This window comes from Cydia strobilella, chromosome 13, assembly GCF_947568885.1.
Source record: "Cydia strobilella chromosome 13, ilCydStro3.1, whole genome shotgun sequence".
NCBI lineage: Eukaryota > Metazoa > Arthropoda > Insecta > Lepidoptera > Tortricidae > Cydia > Cydia strobilella.
In genome coordinates this window covers 14,491,101-14,505,586 of record NC_086053.1, presented here as the reverse complement: position 1 = coordinate 14,505,586, position 14,486 = coordinate 14,491,101, and the positions used below count along the sequence as shown (strand labels likewise).

Below are 14,486 nucleotides of genomic sequence, written 5' to 3'. Positions count from 1 at the left end.
CCGCACATAGTGCGGTAAAGTAGCACCATAATGTACTGTAAAATAAATTATAATAGCGCTAACGGGAAAGAAATAAACAATATTTTATTTACATACAAGATATATACAGTGGTACTACGTAAACGAAATTAATAACTAGCTTAAATCTAAAATAGGCCCTTGAGGCATTGTACCAAGGATGCTGGCGGCATTTCCCCGCTGTATCGCAATGCTGATACGTTGTGCGAGAAAGCCGCCAGCTCTTCGGTCACCAGTTACGTCAACCAGACGCTTCGCGATTTCTGCAAACAACTTATGCGCGCTGGGACCCCATGGACTAAGAGTTTCAACTCCAAATGGAACGAAATGATACTCTCTACCGAGGCTCTTATATTTATTACGTTTTAAAATTTCGGCGCTTTCCGCCGCTCCGCCCGCTTTTACATTAGTCCGTTGGAGGTGGGACGGTGCCAGTGTGTCTACGCAGGTAGCATCCCACACCAACATCCGTCCCAAGCTCCAAGGAACCAAGGACATCCCATCGGGCCTCTTGCCATCATCTCTGATAATGCCAGTCGGCTCAAGAAGAGCGGGTACATTGATGGTGGCAAGAGACCGACGGATTATGTCATTAAGCGACCCAAAGAAAATGAACATGGTATGCCATGAACATTGCAATTGTACCGTTAGTAGCAGAAGTAGTATGCGTTGTATCTCAATAACAAACTAAGTAACGGAACTGTTTTATATGTAGGTATCTTATTTAATAACAAGTTAGTCAAAGCAGTAGTACTTAACTGCAGTTTTTATAAAGTACCGCATATAAAAAACCTAATATCCTGGAACATATACTTTTCTCTACTTTTCCTAAAGAGAAAATGTTCACAAGTAAATGAGACTACCAAATTATGTCACGTTAATTTTAAAACAGAGTGCGAAACGGATTTTATCAGAATAAAGCAGCGATATCGCTGAATCTCATTAGTGGAAATGAGAAAGACCGCAAAAAAATTATATCATCAAGTCTTCTTAAAATTTGCTCTCATTTTCAAAATTCAGTCTTATTCCCTTTGTAACAACGGCGAGAATTAACCTAGTTCAATTTACGAACCGCAAAATAATATTTGTACTAGAAAATGACGGAAAGGGGAGCGAGGACCACGCGAATGACAAAAGTGGACACGGTGATGATGGCTCCGACGAAGAATTCTCGGCCACGGAAATGACAATATTAGAAATGGGTAATAACTTTTTAGCGTCCAAGTTTTTAAAATTCTGTTTTGTTGTTTTTGAGGGAATAAGGGAATCTTTTTATGAGTGTGTTTACTTTTTGGGTTATTATGAGTTTTGGTTTTTGGTTTTGTACTTACCTATACAAATAGTAGATAAATAGGTACTAAAGTCTACTCATCTAGAGCGTCGGAAATATTATAATTGATCTTAGCTTGACGTTTTCATTTTCTAAATAAACGAAACGAAATAACAATTGAATTTGACCATTCCGTGTCCGTCGGTTGGTTGAAAATTCGAATCAAACTTATCCGGAACGTTGAGTCGTTTCTTTCGTTTGTTCATCTATTTGCCTCTCTATCGCTCGAATATGCAGGTGTTAGAGAGCTAGATAACGAAGTGTGTGATAGTCAGTGGGCCCCTTTAATTTGAGCTTGGCCTCATGAAGTTAGGAGCGACGGCTACTAGCTAAACGCTCTTCGTTAGCGGCGAGTGCAAACAGCATTAGCAGTTTAATGCTAAGGCTACGTTTAACGTTTAGGCTGAATAGAAGCGATTGGCGTGGCGGTAAATCATAAATCATCATAAACCATTGATTTCGTGATAAACTTACATACACACAAAAGTAACATTTTTAATTGTAGTAGTGGTAAGGAGCGCGGAGCGGACGAATTGCCTCGTTCTAATTTGTCTTTTTGTCCACTACATTACAGGGTGGGCCAAAAATCATCATCATCATTAATTTAAGAGCCTAGCTCTTGTCGGTGGAGCAATTTCCATGTTTCTCTTTCCTGAGCCTTCCGTTTGACCGCCTGATACTGATACGATCTTTACGACGACGGTTTGGTTCGACGTTTAGAAGGGAGGCGGAAGAGAGGGAGACCAAGAAGAACATACATGGCCAAAAATACGTTGACAAAATACATGTTTAATAAATAAAAAAGGCGAACAAGTACGAGTCGGACTCGCCCACCGAGGGTTTCGTACTTTTTAGTATTTATTGTTATAGCCGCAACATATAGGTATCTGTGAAAATTCCAACTGTCTATTAGCTATCATGGTTCATGAGATACAGCCTGGTGACAGACAGACAAACAGACAGTGGAGTCTTAATAATAGGGTCCCGTTTTTACCCTTTGGGTACGGAACTCTAAAAAAGATTTGTTCCCTAGTTGTAATATTGTCTTAGTTTCACGTCTCGTACAAAATGCCATTATTAAAATAAAAGTACAATCATTTAACTAAAAAAAAAACATAATATATATTATCTCTAAAATAATCTCCTTTAGCTTTGATACACACTTTTGTTAAAATTATCAACAAAATGCCGCAGTAAAATGCCAATGTATTTTACGACCATTCTGTAATACCATTGGTGAAAGAATTATATCTCCGTCTGAACACGCTAATGTCTAATTGCTATGAAAATATGCCGTTTTCTGTGGCATTTTGATATTTGTTCGAGTTAGCTTAGGTCGGAAGTACCTAGTTATAAAATTTTTGTTACATAACATAAAATTGAGGAATTACTTTGAATGTATTGGCTACCACGGATTCGTCACTCACGGAACATGTTAAGAATAGCATGGCTCTGACAACTTATTTGATAAGCATAATTGTTCATGTTCATATATGAAGAATTTAAAAAATAACTTGTGAAACGCTACTCTGGCCAGAGCTTAACGAGTTGGCACGGAACCTGTCAGTCGCGTTGAGGTTCGTGCCAAGACGAATTACTGACGTATACTCGTGTGCTCGTGTGCTCTGTGACTAGAATCGGAGGTAGCTTGTTATGTAGAAAGCTCTTGAATTTAAATGTATTTCAGGCCATTTCCATGAAGTGTAGTAACCGTTTAATAAGCAGGGAAAACAGAATTTCTTTCTCTCGAGCCGACCGGCGTCTAGTCAACTATAGGACCCTCCACACTCGTGCGCGAATCGCGGCGCGAACGCGAGTGTGGAGTCTAGTTCGCTAATCAGCGAAATCGACTTCACACTCGCGTTCGCGGCTTCGTGCCGCGTAGTCTGGAGCGGGCTTATGGCTGCTGCTCGACGTAACGTTGGCGCAACTGCGCAGCGACGCCATTTATAGCGCTGACTAGACGTCGACGCTTAAAAGACGCTAGTGTGCGGTGGCACTAAGTTTCGGGAAACCACAATTTTTAAGCCTCCCTTTGTGTGATGGTACAAATTGGGATTGCGTCACGGATAACGGTATCTTGTTCCAAAACTTAACGGCAAAGATTCAAAGAGTTATTTGTTCAACATAGGTAAGTTACAAGAATAGACGGCGTGAGTAATAAAGGATTTTTTTGAATGCGCTCGCGTTATTGACGCTTGATCGTAAACGGTGACCACTGCCAGCAGCCGAGAAACTAAATCTTTCGGAAAGGTTAGCTTTTTTCATTTTTTTCTTGAATATAAAATTTGGAGTATCGCTCGCAGACGTATCTGCTTGTTAAAAAAAAATTGGTAAGGTAAACTTATTTATTGAGTTAAAGTACCCTACCTATCCGATATTGTTCCAACACTTGTCACGACAAATATTATAATTATTATAAATATATCTATACTCTGGCAAACTTACTTTGTCAGTAGAAAAACGCGTGAAATTTAAATTTTCTATGGGAGGACAACCCATCGCGCCTACATTTTATAAATTTGCTGCCTTTATCTACCGAGGGAAATGGCTTGACAAACTTATAATTAACCTTTTTGATAATAATTTAATTGATCGTTCAAGTACGAAGCATCCAACTTAACCTAGAACAACATTCCAACATAAAACATACAACTTGATTTGATATTCACTTCACAATAACAACAGTGCAGTGCATCTCGCTCGTACTTATATAATGGTGCGCGCGAGATGCACCGCGAGTAAAGTCAAATAAACACAAATACTTCAATTGTTAAAGTCTGAATACATCTACTTTTAACATCCAAACCAGTCTCTTGCGCAGAAACCTGATCCAAAATGCCCTTCTCGTGTTTATAATAAAACAAAACAGTTTAACTATGCCTTTAAAACCAGACGCTTGTTTACCATAGAGCTCCATCTATTTTTAAAAACATTATTACGGCCAGTGACTTACAAAAAAGTTGGAGCGCGGAAAAATATTTTAAATTTTGAATTTGGTGTTCGATCGTTCAGTGATTCTGTCAGTTTTAGAACCATGAGATTGTTTCTTAAAATTGTGTTACCTTTCATAGGTGTAATGTTGGGTTTTTACTGCATAACTGGTTCCACTGGTGAGTCGGTAGAGTCAGGCTAAAATAACTGCATTGGCATTTGCACTGATAAAGTGTTGCAAAAGCATCCTTAATGTCAAATTTCTATGAAATTATTACGTTTATAATGACACTCCCGCACTTTGTTCTATTCAAATTGGTGCAAAGTAAGCTTAGATGGAGTCTAAGGTATTTTCCGGTGCTTGAACTCTTCCATTCAACATCCTAGCACTGTTGTTGACAATTTTAATTCAGTTACAGCAAATTATAGAGTAATAGTGCCAGTTATTAGAATTACCTATACTTTATTTGCTATTCTTTTAATCTCATTTTGTACCTACTCTCTTTTTTGTTATATTTATAGCAAATAAAGCTATATAGGTATATAATATATGGTTTAAATAAAATGTAACAAATCTATATATTTTTAATAAGTACATAATTTTGAATCCTCTTTTCTATTTGTTTTGTAGATTTTTGAACACGTATTATTATTATTTTATTTGCCAAGAAAAGGGTTATACCCTTGTGCATGACACTCAATGTACATTACAACAAATCTATAAATATTATGGAACATCCTTACACAAATTGACTAAGTCCCCATAGTAAGCTCAAGAAGGCTTGTGTTATGGGTAAACAGAATGATTATACCTAAGATATAAATACTTAAATACATATAAAGCATCCATGACTCTAAACAAATATCTGTGCTCACCACACAAATAAATGCCCTTACCGGGATTCGAACCCAGGACCATCGGCTTTACAGGCAAGGTCACCACTAGGCCAGACCGACCGGTCGTTAAAAATGTACATATCTATTCGTTGTAATCTAATTAGTGCCAGTTGCACCATCCGCACTTAACAGACTGATCAACGTCACCGGGCTCGCCGCGGCGGTTTACTAATATGAAACTTTCCATACAATACAATTTAGCAAACTCTTTAACGATGACAAACAGTTTGGTGCAACCGACCCATAGAATTTCTCATGAACCAAATTAACTAGCATTTATTTCTGCTTCATTGCTTTTTAAAACGAAATTCATTCACTCAAATTCAAAATAGGAACACTGTATGGTGGGTCTTACGAGGTTAGTTACCAATCTTGGAGGATATAACCAAACGGAGTAGCTATTAACAAGCATTCCTCTCTCTCGAAACTCTATGACCAATGGTCATACACAATGTATGGACTGACGTTTATCTGACATGGCTATCTTTACGTTACGTATACATTTGACGTTCCCCTCCCCCGTAAAAATTGGGACTGTTTTGTACAGAAAATTACAGTTAAGGCGTCTCCATTTGGTTATATCCTCCAAGTTACCTAAATAGAGTTAGACCAAGAAAAATCTGCAACGATTTTGATAGCACACGCAATGCAAGTGTTATTTTAAACGTCAAACTGCTATGAAATTATGACGTATAAATAAATAAATAAATAAATAAATAAATAAATAAATAATAAACATTATAGCAACATTCTTACACAGATTGACTAAGTCCCACGGTAAGCCCAAGGAGGCTTGTGTTGTGGGTACTCAGGCAACGATATATATAATATATAAATACTTAAATACATAGAAAACACCCATGACTCAGGAACAAATATCTGTGCTCATCACACAAATAAATGCCCTTACCAGGATTCGAACCCAGGACCATCGGCTTCACAGGCAGGGTCACTACCCACTAGGCCAAACCGGTCGTCAAACACACATAAATAACACTTTCACTGCGTGTTCTATGTATCAAAATCGTTGCTGACTTATCTTGGTCTAACTCTAGTAAAAGGCGCGAAATTACCTTGCCGGACTATAGGCACTTATGTTATAATTGCACATTTACCTGTAAATTACTTAGTAAATGTAATGCACAATGCACAACTAATGGATGACACGTGTCTAAGTGGATTGAAATTCCATTTGGAACATTACACGTGATTGATAATAATAATTGATGCCTAATCTAAACATTAATTTGTTGAGTGCGGCTACGACTATGGAAAATTGGACACAACTCCCGATTGTTTTATCAGTAATTTAACGTAATTGCCTTTTGACAATTATAAAAAAACCGAGGTTCCCGTTCTTTTTAGTATTATAGTATAGCGGCAACAGAAATACATCATCTGTGAAATTTTCAACTATCTAGCTATCACGGTTGATGAGATAGAGCCTGGTGACAGACAGACAGACGGACAGAGGAGTCTTAGTAATAGGGTCCCGTTTTTACCCTTTGGGTACGGAACCCTAAAAAAGATGAATATGATGATAATAGGTATAATTTTGCGCGAATTTAGGAAGCTTGCAAAAATAAGTGTGTGATAGACAGGGGAATGAAGTTGGCCGGCCGAAGTATTTTACAGATGGCGCCGCCATCATAGGTTTTACCTGTCAATCCTACAAATAGTGTCAAATTCTGTTTTTTTTCATTAATTTTATAGCCTGGAAGCTAGCCTATGAGATATGCCTATATCTCATAGATCAAATCTAGAGACAGGTAAAACCTATGCTGGCGCCATCTACAAAAACGAACTTTTTCAGGCTTGTACATCTCAAACCTGTCACAAGCTTGCTACCGCTGCCTTTGTCACGTCGCTACAGGCTGCGATGTGTCTCACGGCTGCACTGCAGGGTACTGCGGGCCTTTCAACATCTCCAGAGTGTATTGGATAGACTCTGGTAAGGTCACACTTCCGGAGGACGATCCTGAGAGGAACCATGGTGAGTCTCTGTGTTCTGCAGATGTGCAGGCCTGTGTCACGTGACTACAGGCTGAGATGTCTCACACGGTTGCACAGGCGAATACTGCGGGCCTTTTAACATCTCCAGGGTGTATTGAATAGACTGGAAAAGTTACATTACCTGAAGATGATCCTGAGAGGAACCTTGGTGAGTGTGCCTGCCCTTCTGGTATGCACCTAGTTATTATCACGCTGTGATGTGGCTCGCGGCTGCTGGGTACTGCAGCCCTTTTAAATTTTCAATCGTATAGTGGGTAGACGCTGATCTAAGGCCAACCCCGAGAGAAACTTGGTACTGGTAGTCTAATTTTGTAAGACTTATATAACATTTTCAAAGGACTCCCTATTGCTACTTGTTATCAAACTGTACTGATCCGACATAAAGAAGAAATTGGGCGCAAATTATAGTATTAATGAAACAAGAAGAACGATCACGGCGACATTTTAGCATCTAGTTCTTTACAAAATTATTATTGATTTATTTACAGCTTGGGAAGACTGCGCGAGAAGCTACCACTGCGCCTTAAGGATCGTCGAAGGCTATTTGCAGAAATTTGGAAAGGTAAGGTAAATTGATAAAATTCACCCTGCATGCACAAGAGCTCAGATTTGCTTGCCCGGAAAACAGATCAGACTACGCGTTAAAAGGCTGATTTTACACTGTGTGTGACTGTGTGGATGTGCCGGAGGCATATTCTCCCGATTCCTCAGCTCAAAAATGGATGGAGCTTGTGGTTGGATTGTAGTTTACCTTTCATAAGTTTCATGAACATATCCTTTACATGGGTCTCTATTGTTTGACATAATTATTGAAAGTCATAATGTAATGATTGTCATATTATCATTAGTCATAACTTCGTTTTTCTCAGAAACTCGTAACTTTTCAGGATTGCCATAAAACAAACCTAACCTAACCTATCTATAGGATAACCCGAGGAAAATCCTGAAAAGTTAACGGTTTCAGAATTATGACTAATGATAATATGACAATCATTACATTATGACTTTCAATAATTATGTCTAAGAAAGGGACCCCCCTTTACTAGGTAGGTATACCTGTTACAAACATCTTGAAATCGAGATCCGTAAAGTTTATATTACTTATTTATTTATGTACTTTCAAAATCTATGCTTTCTTTCACCGCACCGCGCGCGTTTAGCGGCGCGTTCCATGCTTTTATCCTGGATTCCTAGAACAATGGAACATAAATGGTCGTGTATTGTGCGGTTTCAGAGGATTTTTTTCCCGCAAACGTTCCGGTTTTATTATTATGAGCGAGTTATCCCTGCCCAGGGTTTCTTAAGGGTATATGGGTGGGTCTCTATTGTTTCCCATATATGTTTGAATTGAAGTCATAATGTATTGTTTGTCCTCATTTTCGTTAGTCATAATTTGGTTTTTCTTAGAAAGGCGTAACTTTTCCGGATTGCTATAATAGGTACAAACCTAACCTATCTATAGGATAATAAATAATAATAATAAAAAGCCTTTTTATTCTCTTATCAACTACTTACAAACATACTATAGGATAACCTCACGAAAATCCTGAAAAGATAACTGTTTTTAGAGTTATGACTAACAATAATCTGACAATCATAATAATTATGTCAAACAACGGGATCCCAGTATGGGTTTTAGGCAAAGTGTACAGGTTCTTAAAATCAATGAAGTTGCAAGCGTCCTGCAGTGCGCGGTGCGGTGAAAGAAAGCAAGATGTTAAAAGTTGCTGCTGCTTATATACCATCAGGCCAGCTGTAACCTTGCCAAAGACATGGTAACAAAAAAGTTGAGCGAACCTTCCTTCCTCCATTTCAAGAACCAACGTTTTGTTTGTTTATTTCAGGATTGTAACAGCGACGGCGTGACGAACTGCTTCGATTATATCATGATCAACGGTAACGGCGGATATGGATGCACAGCACCCTTGAATCGCTCGGCTAATGGCCATCGGTGGCTGCAGAGATTCCAAGACTGTGCGCTCAACTTATAAAATATTATTTGTTCCATTCTTCACTGCGACCCAACATGGTCCCGCTCGAACGGTACCACCCGGCTAGGGATCGCGGGGATGGATAGTTAGTTAGTTTTGCTGGGCATTTTCCGCAACTCGACATCCATCGGGGTTAGACAACGGCCTGTAGTAAAAGCAAGCACACAACTGACGCTCTATCGTCCACAAAATAATGAAGACATGACCACTCCATAGCGATTGGGTGCGACCCGAAACAGCTGTCACAGTCCAACACCCCAGTCGCGTCAGTCCCCCCCTCCCTTGATTTATATTAGGATCTTGATGCTCTGAGTTTATTCAAAAACCTGCTAAAGAGATTCAGAAACCGAAGAGCTGGTAGCTTGCTGCTAATTTTAAGTAGTAGAAGGTATATATTTAATAAGTAGAAGGTTTTCACATGCCTGAAAAGGATGAAATAAAATTTAGCATGTACTATTAGTTACATGCCTATATTTAATGTCTGGTTTTAGTAATTTTAGTTAATTTTGCCAATGAAATTTTCTTCTGATGTGTTTGTAAATTAATATTGTGTGTAATTGCAGCTGTACAAATAAATCATTTATCTATTCTATCTATCTATCAAAAATTTAAATACAAAAATAGAACGAGTAGGAGTTATACTAGCAAAACATCTATAGTTTGTCAAAGGACTGTCTCATTTCAAATATAGACAGAGAAAGTCGAACTATCTTTGTCTTACACTAGTACTAGCACCCAAAAAAAAAGGATGAGTATAGTTTTTTTGGTTCTTATTTACAATATTTACTGCCAATTTAGTTTGACCAATTATATGTACTTGTGTTTCTTAATTCGTCAATCTAACAATTAGCTTCGGTACCATGCCGCAAACACCATTTTGAGATTTATTTTAGTTATAAGTATTAGTTTGCTCCTTTATACAGTTTATTTGCTTTAATTATTATATAGATCTATTCATATATTTTTGTAACGAACTAAAAATAATGAACCACAAAGTTAACAAGCCCGTGTCAAGTGCAGGCTTTTATAAATAAGAATTTAAAATTCCTGTTTTAACGAGTAACTTTATGGTATGCATAAAACATGCTGTAAAATTAAATAAGAATGACGTGTCGAAGCATAGTTTCATTGAAAATGAACGAGCACACACTATCCTTTATGAAGGCGCACTTAACATCATCCCCCACAATACCACACTACATCCATCCATTGCCGTCCCATATGCTACAAACTGTTCTTTGTACTTTGCTAAAGCAGCGATGTATGCTAAACGAGGGGAAATTCCTTTCCAGGTGAGCTTTTTTGGTAGGGAGGAAGGAAGACAAGTGTGACATGAATATGAATATTCAAGAAAGTTGGAAATTTACGCGACGTCAATAGAAGGTCCTTGAGGTATACTTGAGGTGTTAAGTGGGGTCGGAGTGTTGGCGGCGCTTAATTTAATTTGGTGTGTGATTAAATAGATGGCGGTATTTGTTTAGAGACAATGCTGTTAAAGACCTCAATGCTCATCATTAAAGCTTGTCATTTGCGGCGGCAAGGGGATGTTTAGATAATATTTGCCTATTAGGGTAAAAGTACACTTTGGTTGTTTTATGTCATTTCACGTCATTAGCATCTTGTTTTTGCAGGATAACTCTAAAATACCTCTATTGTATCAAATTGTATTGACATGAGGTTACGCAATAGAAACGAGTGGCAAAAAGTGATATTACCAAGTTTAAAAGTTTTTATTCCGGCGGTGAGTGATATCATAAATAAAAAAAATAAAAAAATATATTTATTTCAGAACATTCAAAATTCCATAAATCAACTATAGTTTGTCAAAGGACTGTCTCATTTCAAACATAGACAGAGAGAATCATACTATCTTTGTCTTACACAAGTACACGCACCCAAAAGAAAAGGATGAGTATAGTTTTTTTTGTTCTTATTTACTGACAATTTGGTTTGACCAACTATAGTTTTCTACTTGTAAAGGTTAAAGTTTTTTTTTACAATAATAAAAATCTTCAAAACTAAAAATCATTTCGGCGACACATTATTCTGTGGCGTCATCCGTTCCGGAGTAGTATTCGTCAGATTCACATGGAACCGCTGAAATACCACACCCCTCGGCAAGAAGTACGAAAAATTAGTTTAGGACAGTTTAGATGGTTAGGAATATTATTTGACAGTTAATAGACGGGCCCCACCCCAATTTTGCTACTTACTTATTAAGTCGTGACTTCAATTAAAACAGCAATGGCAGTCTAAAAATAGCATAAATGGAATATTTATTTTGGAAGGAACTCTTCAGTTTAAATATTGCGGTTTACCTTAGATTTCGACAGCAGTTTATTCATTGTATCCAGTATCTATTGAGGGCTCATTTGTTCCTTCCTTTAATCAAAATTTTACCTACCTTTATTTGAATTTGAATTCCCACTTCATCCAATTATTTTCTAATTACATGTAAAAATAGGCATACGACCATGCTTAGTAAAGTTGTATACTTATAAACATGTGGATATGTCCAAATTAAATACAAGTTGCATATTTCTCACTAGCTACAAACTGTTGCTAAGCCATTTTATCATTTACACTAGCCGTATTACACTTTCAACTTAACTTTAAAGTTCTAAACACAAGTTTTAAGCTAGAGAAGTAAGTTGTAATAGAGTGAACGTTTACTCTACCTTCATACAAGCAAATAGGGCACAGTTTTCTCTAGCTTTTAGTAGCATATGAGCTGTATAAATGCTAAGTAAAAGCTGTACAAGCCAGTTAAAAGTTATATAAAGGCTTAACTATCATCTTTTGCTCCTCGAAAGCTCTCTTTCACTGCTCTGATACCTACATCACAGCTTTTAGAATTTAGACGATTAAGTGAAAGCCGTATAAAAATGTTAAAGCTGGTTAGAGTGAGGCCACGATAAGTCTGCAGCGATTAACAGCACACTTGTCAAATGTTGTTTATACGTTTATACGTATAAAATACACACGTGCACAGGCTGCGCCATCAAAACCGCTACAGGTGCAGACTTATCTTGGTCTAACTCTGAAAGCTCGTTAAAGGCTGAAATATCAGCTTATGCTTTCCCAACCCTATAGTTTTAGTATTTATAAGTACAAATTCTTAAGAATTTCTCTAGTACTTAGTATCTTGCTATGTTTGGTATCCCTACGATAGGTTGAGAAGTTACGGCCTCAACTTCACACTCAATCCATCATTGGGAGCCGCATCAGTCCATAAATTCCCAAGTTGGACCAACTTAGCACCAACTTGGGACCGACTCCAGCCAATTCCACTTGAAGCGCTCGCTGTCACACACAAACGTTTCAAACTTCTAACTGTTTATTAGTATTCTACGAATGTCTGTTCATTTTAAGATTTCTTTGTTTATTTTCTTCGAACACATATTTTACGTATTCTGCTCTGTGGGAATTACTTTGTTCTTTACGATACAGTCCTTGCATTAGGGTAGGTATTATTTTTTCCCCTCACTAGCTCGGAAAGCCGTCTTTTATCCTTTAAAACAAGCGGGGAAAAACGCATTTTATCCACTAGTGGGGAAAGTAATTTGACCTTGAATGGAGCGTGTTTAAGTAGCTTGACAGATAACAAAACGTAAAACGCTCATAATAATGGTTCGTTCGATATTAATTATCATTAAATAAATGGTTTGAGAATCTAATAAAAAATACCAGATTTAGCTTTATTTAATGATTTTAATATTGAATATGAAAGTATTGCTGTCTGATATCTCTTAATTTTACCTTAAAATTCTATAATAAACGTTTGTTTTTTAATAATTATGTTAAATATAATTCTGAACCCACAAGTTAAGTGGATGCAATTTCAAAACGCATCATTGACATTTCATACGTTAGAAATGTCAACATTGTTACTTAAAAACTTCTCACGTAAAAGTACAGAATTTCCAGAGTTTTTTGTTATAATATCGTAAAAAAAATTAGTGATTCCAGTTGATAAAGATGATCTAACGCCTGTGGATGTTGCACTTTCCTCGCTATAGTGAGGGGAAAAGTTTTGTGTTACACACGGGTGCAAATGTATTTTACTTCTCGTGTGTTAAAACACTCGCTACGCTCAGGATTCTATTTTAGAACCACTCGCTTCGCTCGTGGTTCAACTATAGAATCCTTTCGCTTTCTCGTGTTTCAATTCCACACTCGCGGGTAAAATACAACTTTGCACCCTTGTATAACAAATAACTATTTTCAAATTATGGCTTGCAAAACAACAACAATTTAATATTTTGGACTCCCGAGATTTTTTTCAATCATTTCCATGACACCGGTTATTTTGAACACTAATTGTTATCCCCACTACGTTAACAACCTTATTGCAATAAGATTAAGGTTCAATTTTGTTAACTAAACTGAATATTTGTATCATTTGTCCGTCAGCCTCTTTCAGTTTGTATTTTAACCGCACATTACGTATTACGTGGACCCAGATCCTCCTTAAGCAGCTGCCTGACCGGCGGTAAAGATAGGGAGTAGTGAATAATTTTATTAATTTCTCAAAAATTCATGTAGAGTCGGACCACCCTAAGTTTTCATGCAAAATGCTACGTCAACTATTGAGCTTATAGGTTATATAGTATGCATTCTTACTGCCAAGTTTGAACAAAGTTAGCCTGGTCAGAGTCTAGGTAAGATGTTGATCCCGTGTACATAAATAAGAGATATATTAATTGATGATTGCTGACGAGTAAAATCACCATTAAATAGTAACGGATAGACGTAACGCTCCAAAACTATCTGCCACCATCTAATAAATTTACTAATAGCAAAGAGGATATAATAAGATAAAGCGGTACTATGATAGTAAATTTTGTAACCACTGTAAATTCACTGCCATCTATCGACATACTTTAGAACTAAAAATATTTATAAAAATACGTTAAAATGTATTTAAATATGCATAAATGATTTTTTTATTTGCATTAATTATTTTTATATGTAATATTGTCTTCGGTTACCGCGATAGTTACTCATGAAATAAAACTATGAAATATAATCCGTTTTCATAGTTTTATTTATTTTTATGATTTTGACCCATGTTCTTTCACTGGTATGCGTTAAAATTATAAATAACAAACGAAACAGTCAACGCCCTCTATACGAGAGTAGGCCAAAGCTAGTGGCGACGGCTGATCGAGAATCAAATTTTCGTGATTTTCGAGGCACGTTTTTTCCTTAGACTGTATCCATCTATTACGGAGTTATATCTATCTTTGCTAATAGATATGCCTATACCAATATCTACTCCTACAGTTTGCATTCAGAAGTAT

The 14,486-nt window shown here is 37.1% G+C and overlaps 1 protein-coding gene across 1 annotated transcript; it reads left to right on the top strand.

The window, feature by feature from the left end:
• Positions 1-4,229: 4,229 nt before the first annotated feature.
• Positions 4,230-9,660, top strand: LOC134746392 (lysozyme-like). The gene is made up of 4 exons (XM_063680760.1): positions 4,230-4,461; positions 6,993-7,172; positions 7,681-7,754; positions 9,037-9,660. The coding sequence occupies exons 1-4, from the start codon at positions 4,386-4,388 to the stop codon at positions 9,181-9,183; spliced, it is 477 nt and encodes a 158-aa protein (XP_063536830.1). The 5' UTR covers positions 4,230-4,385; the 3' UTR covers positions 9,184-9,660.
• The last annotated feature ends 4,826 nt before the right edge of the window (positions 9,661-14,486 follow it).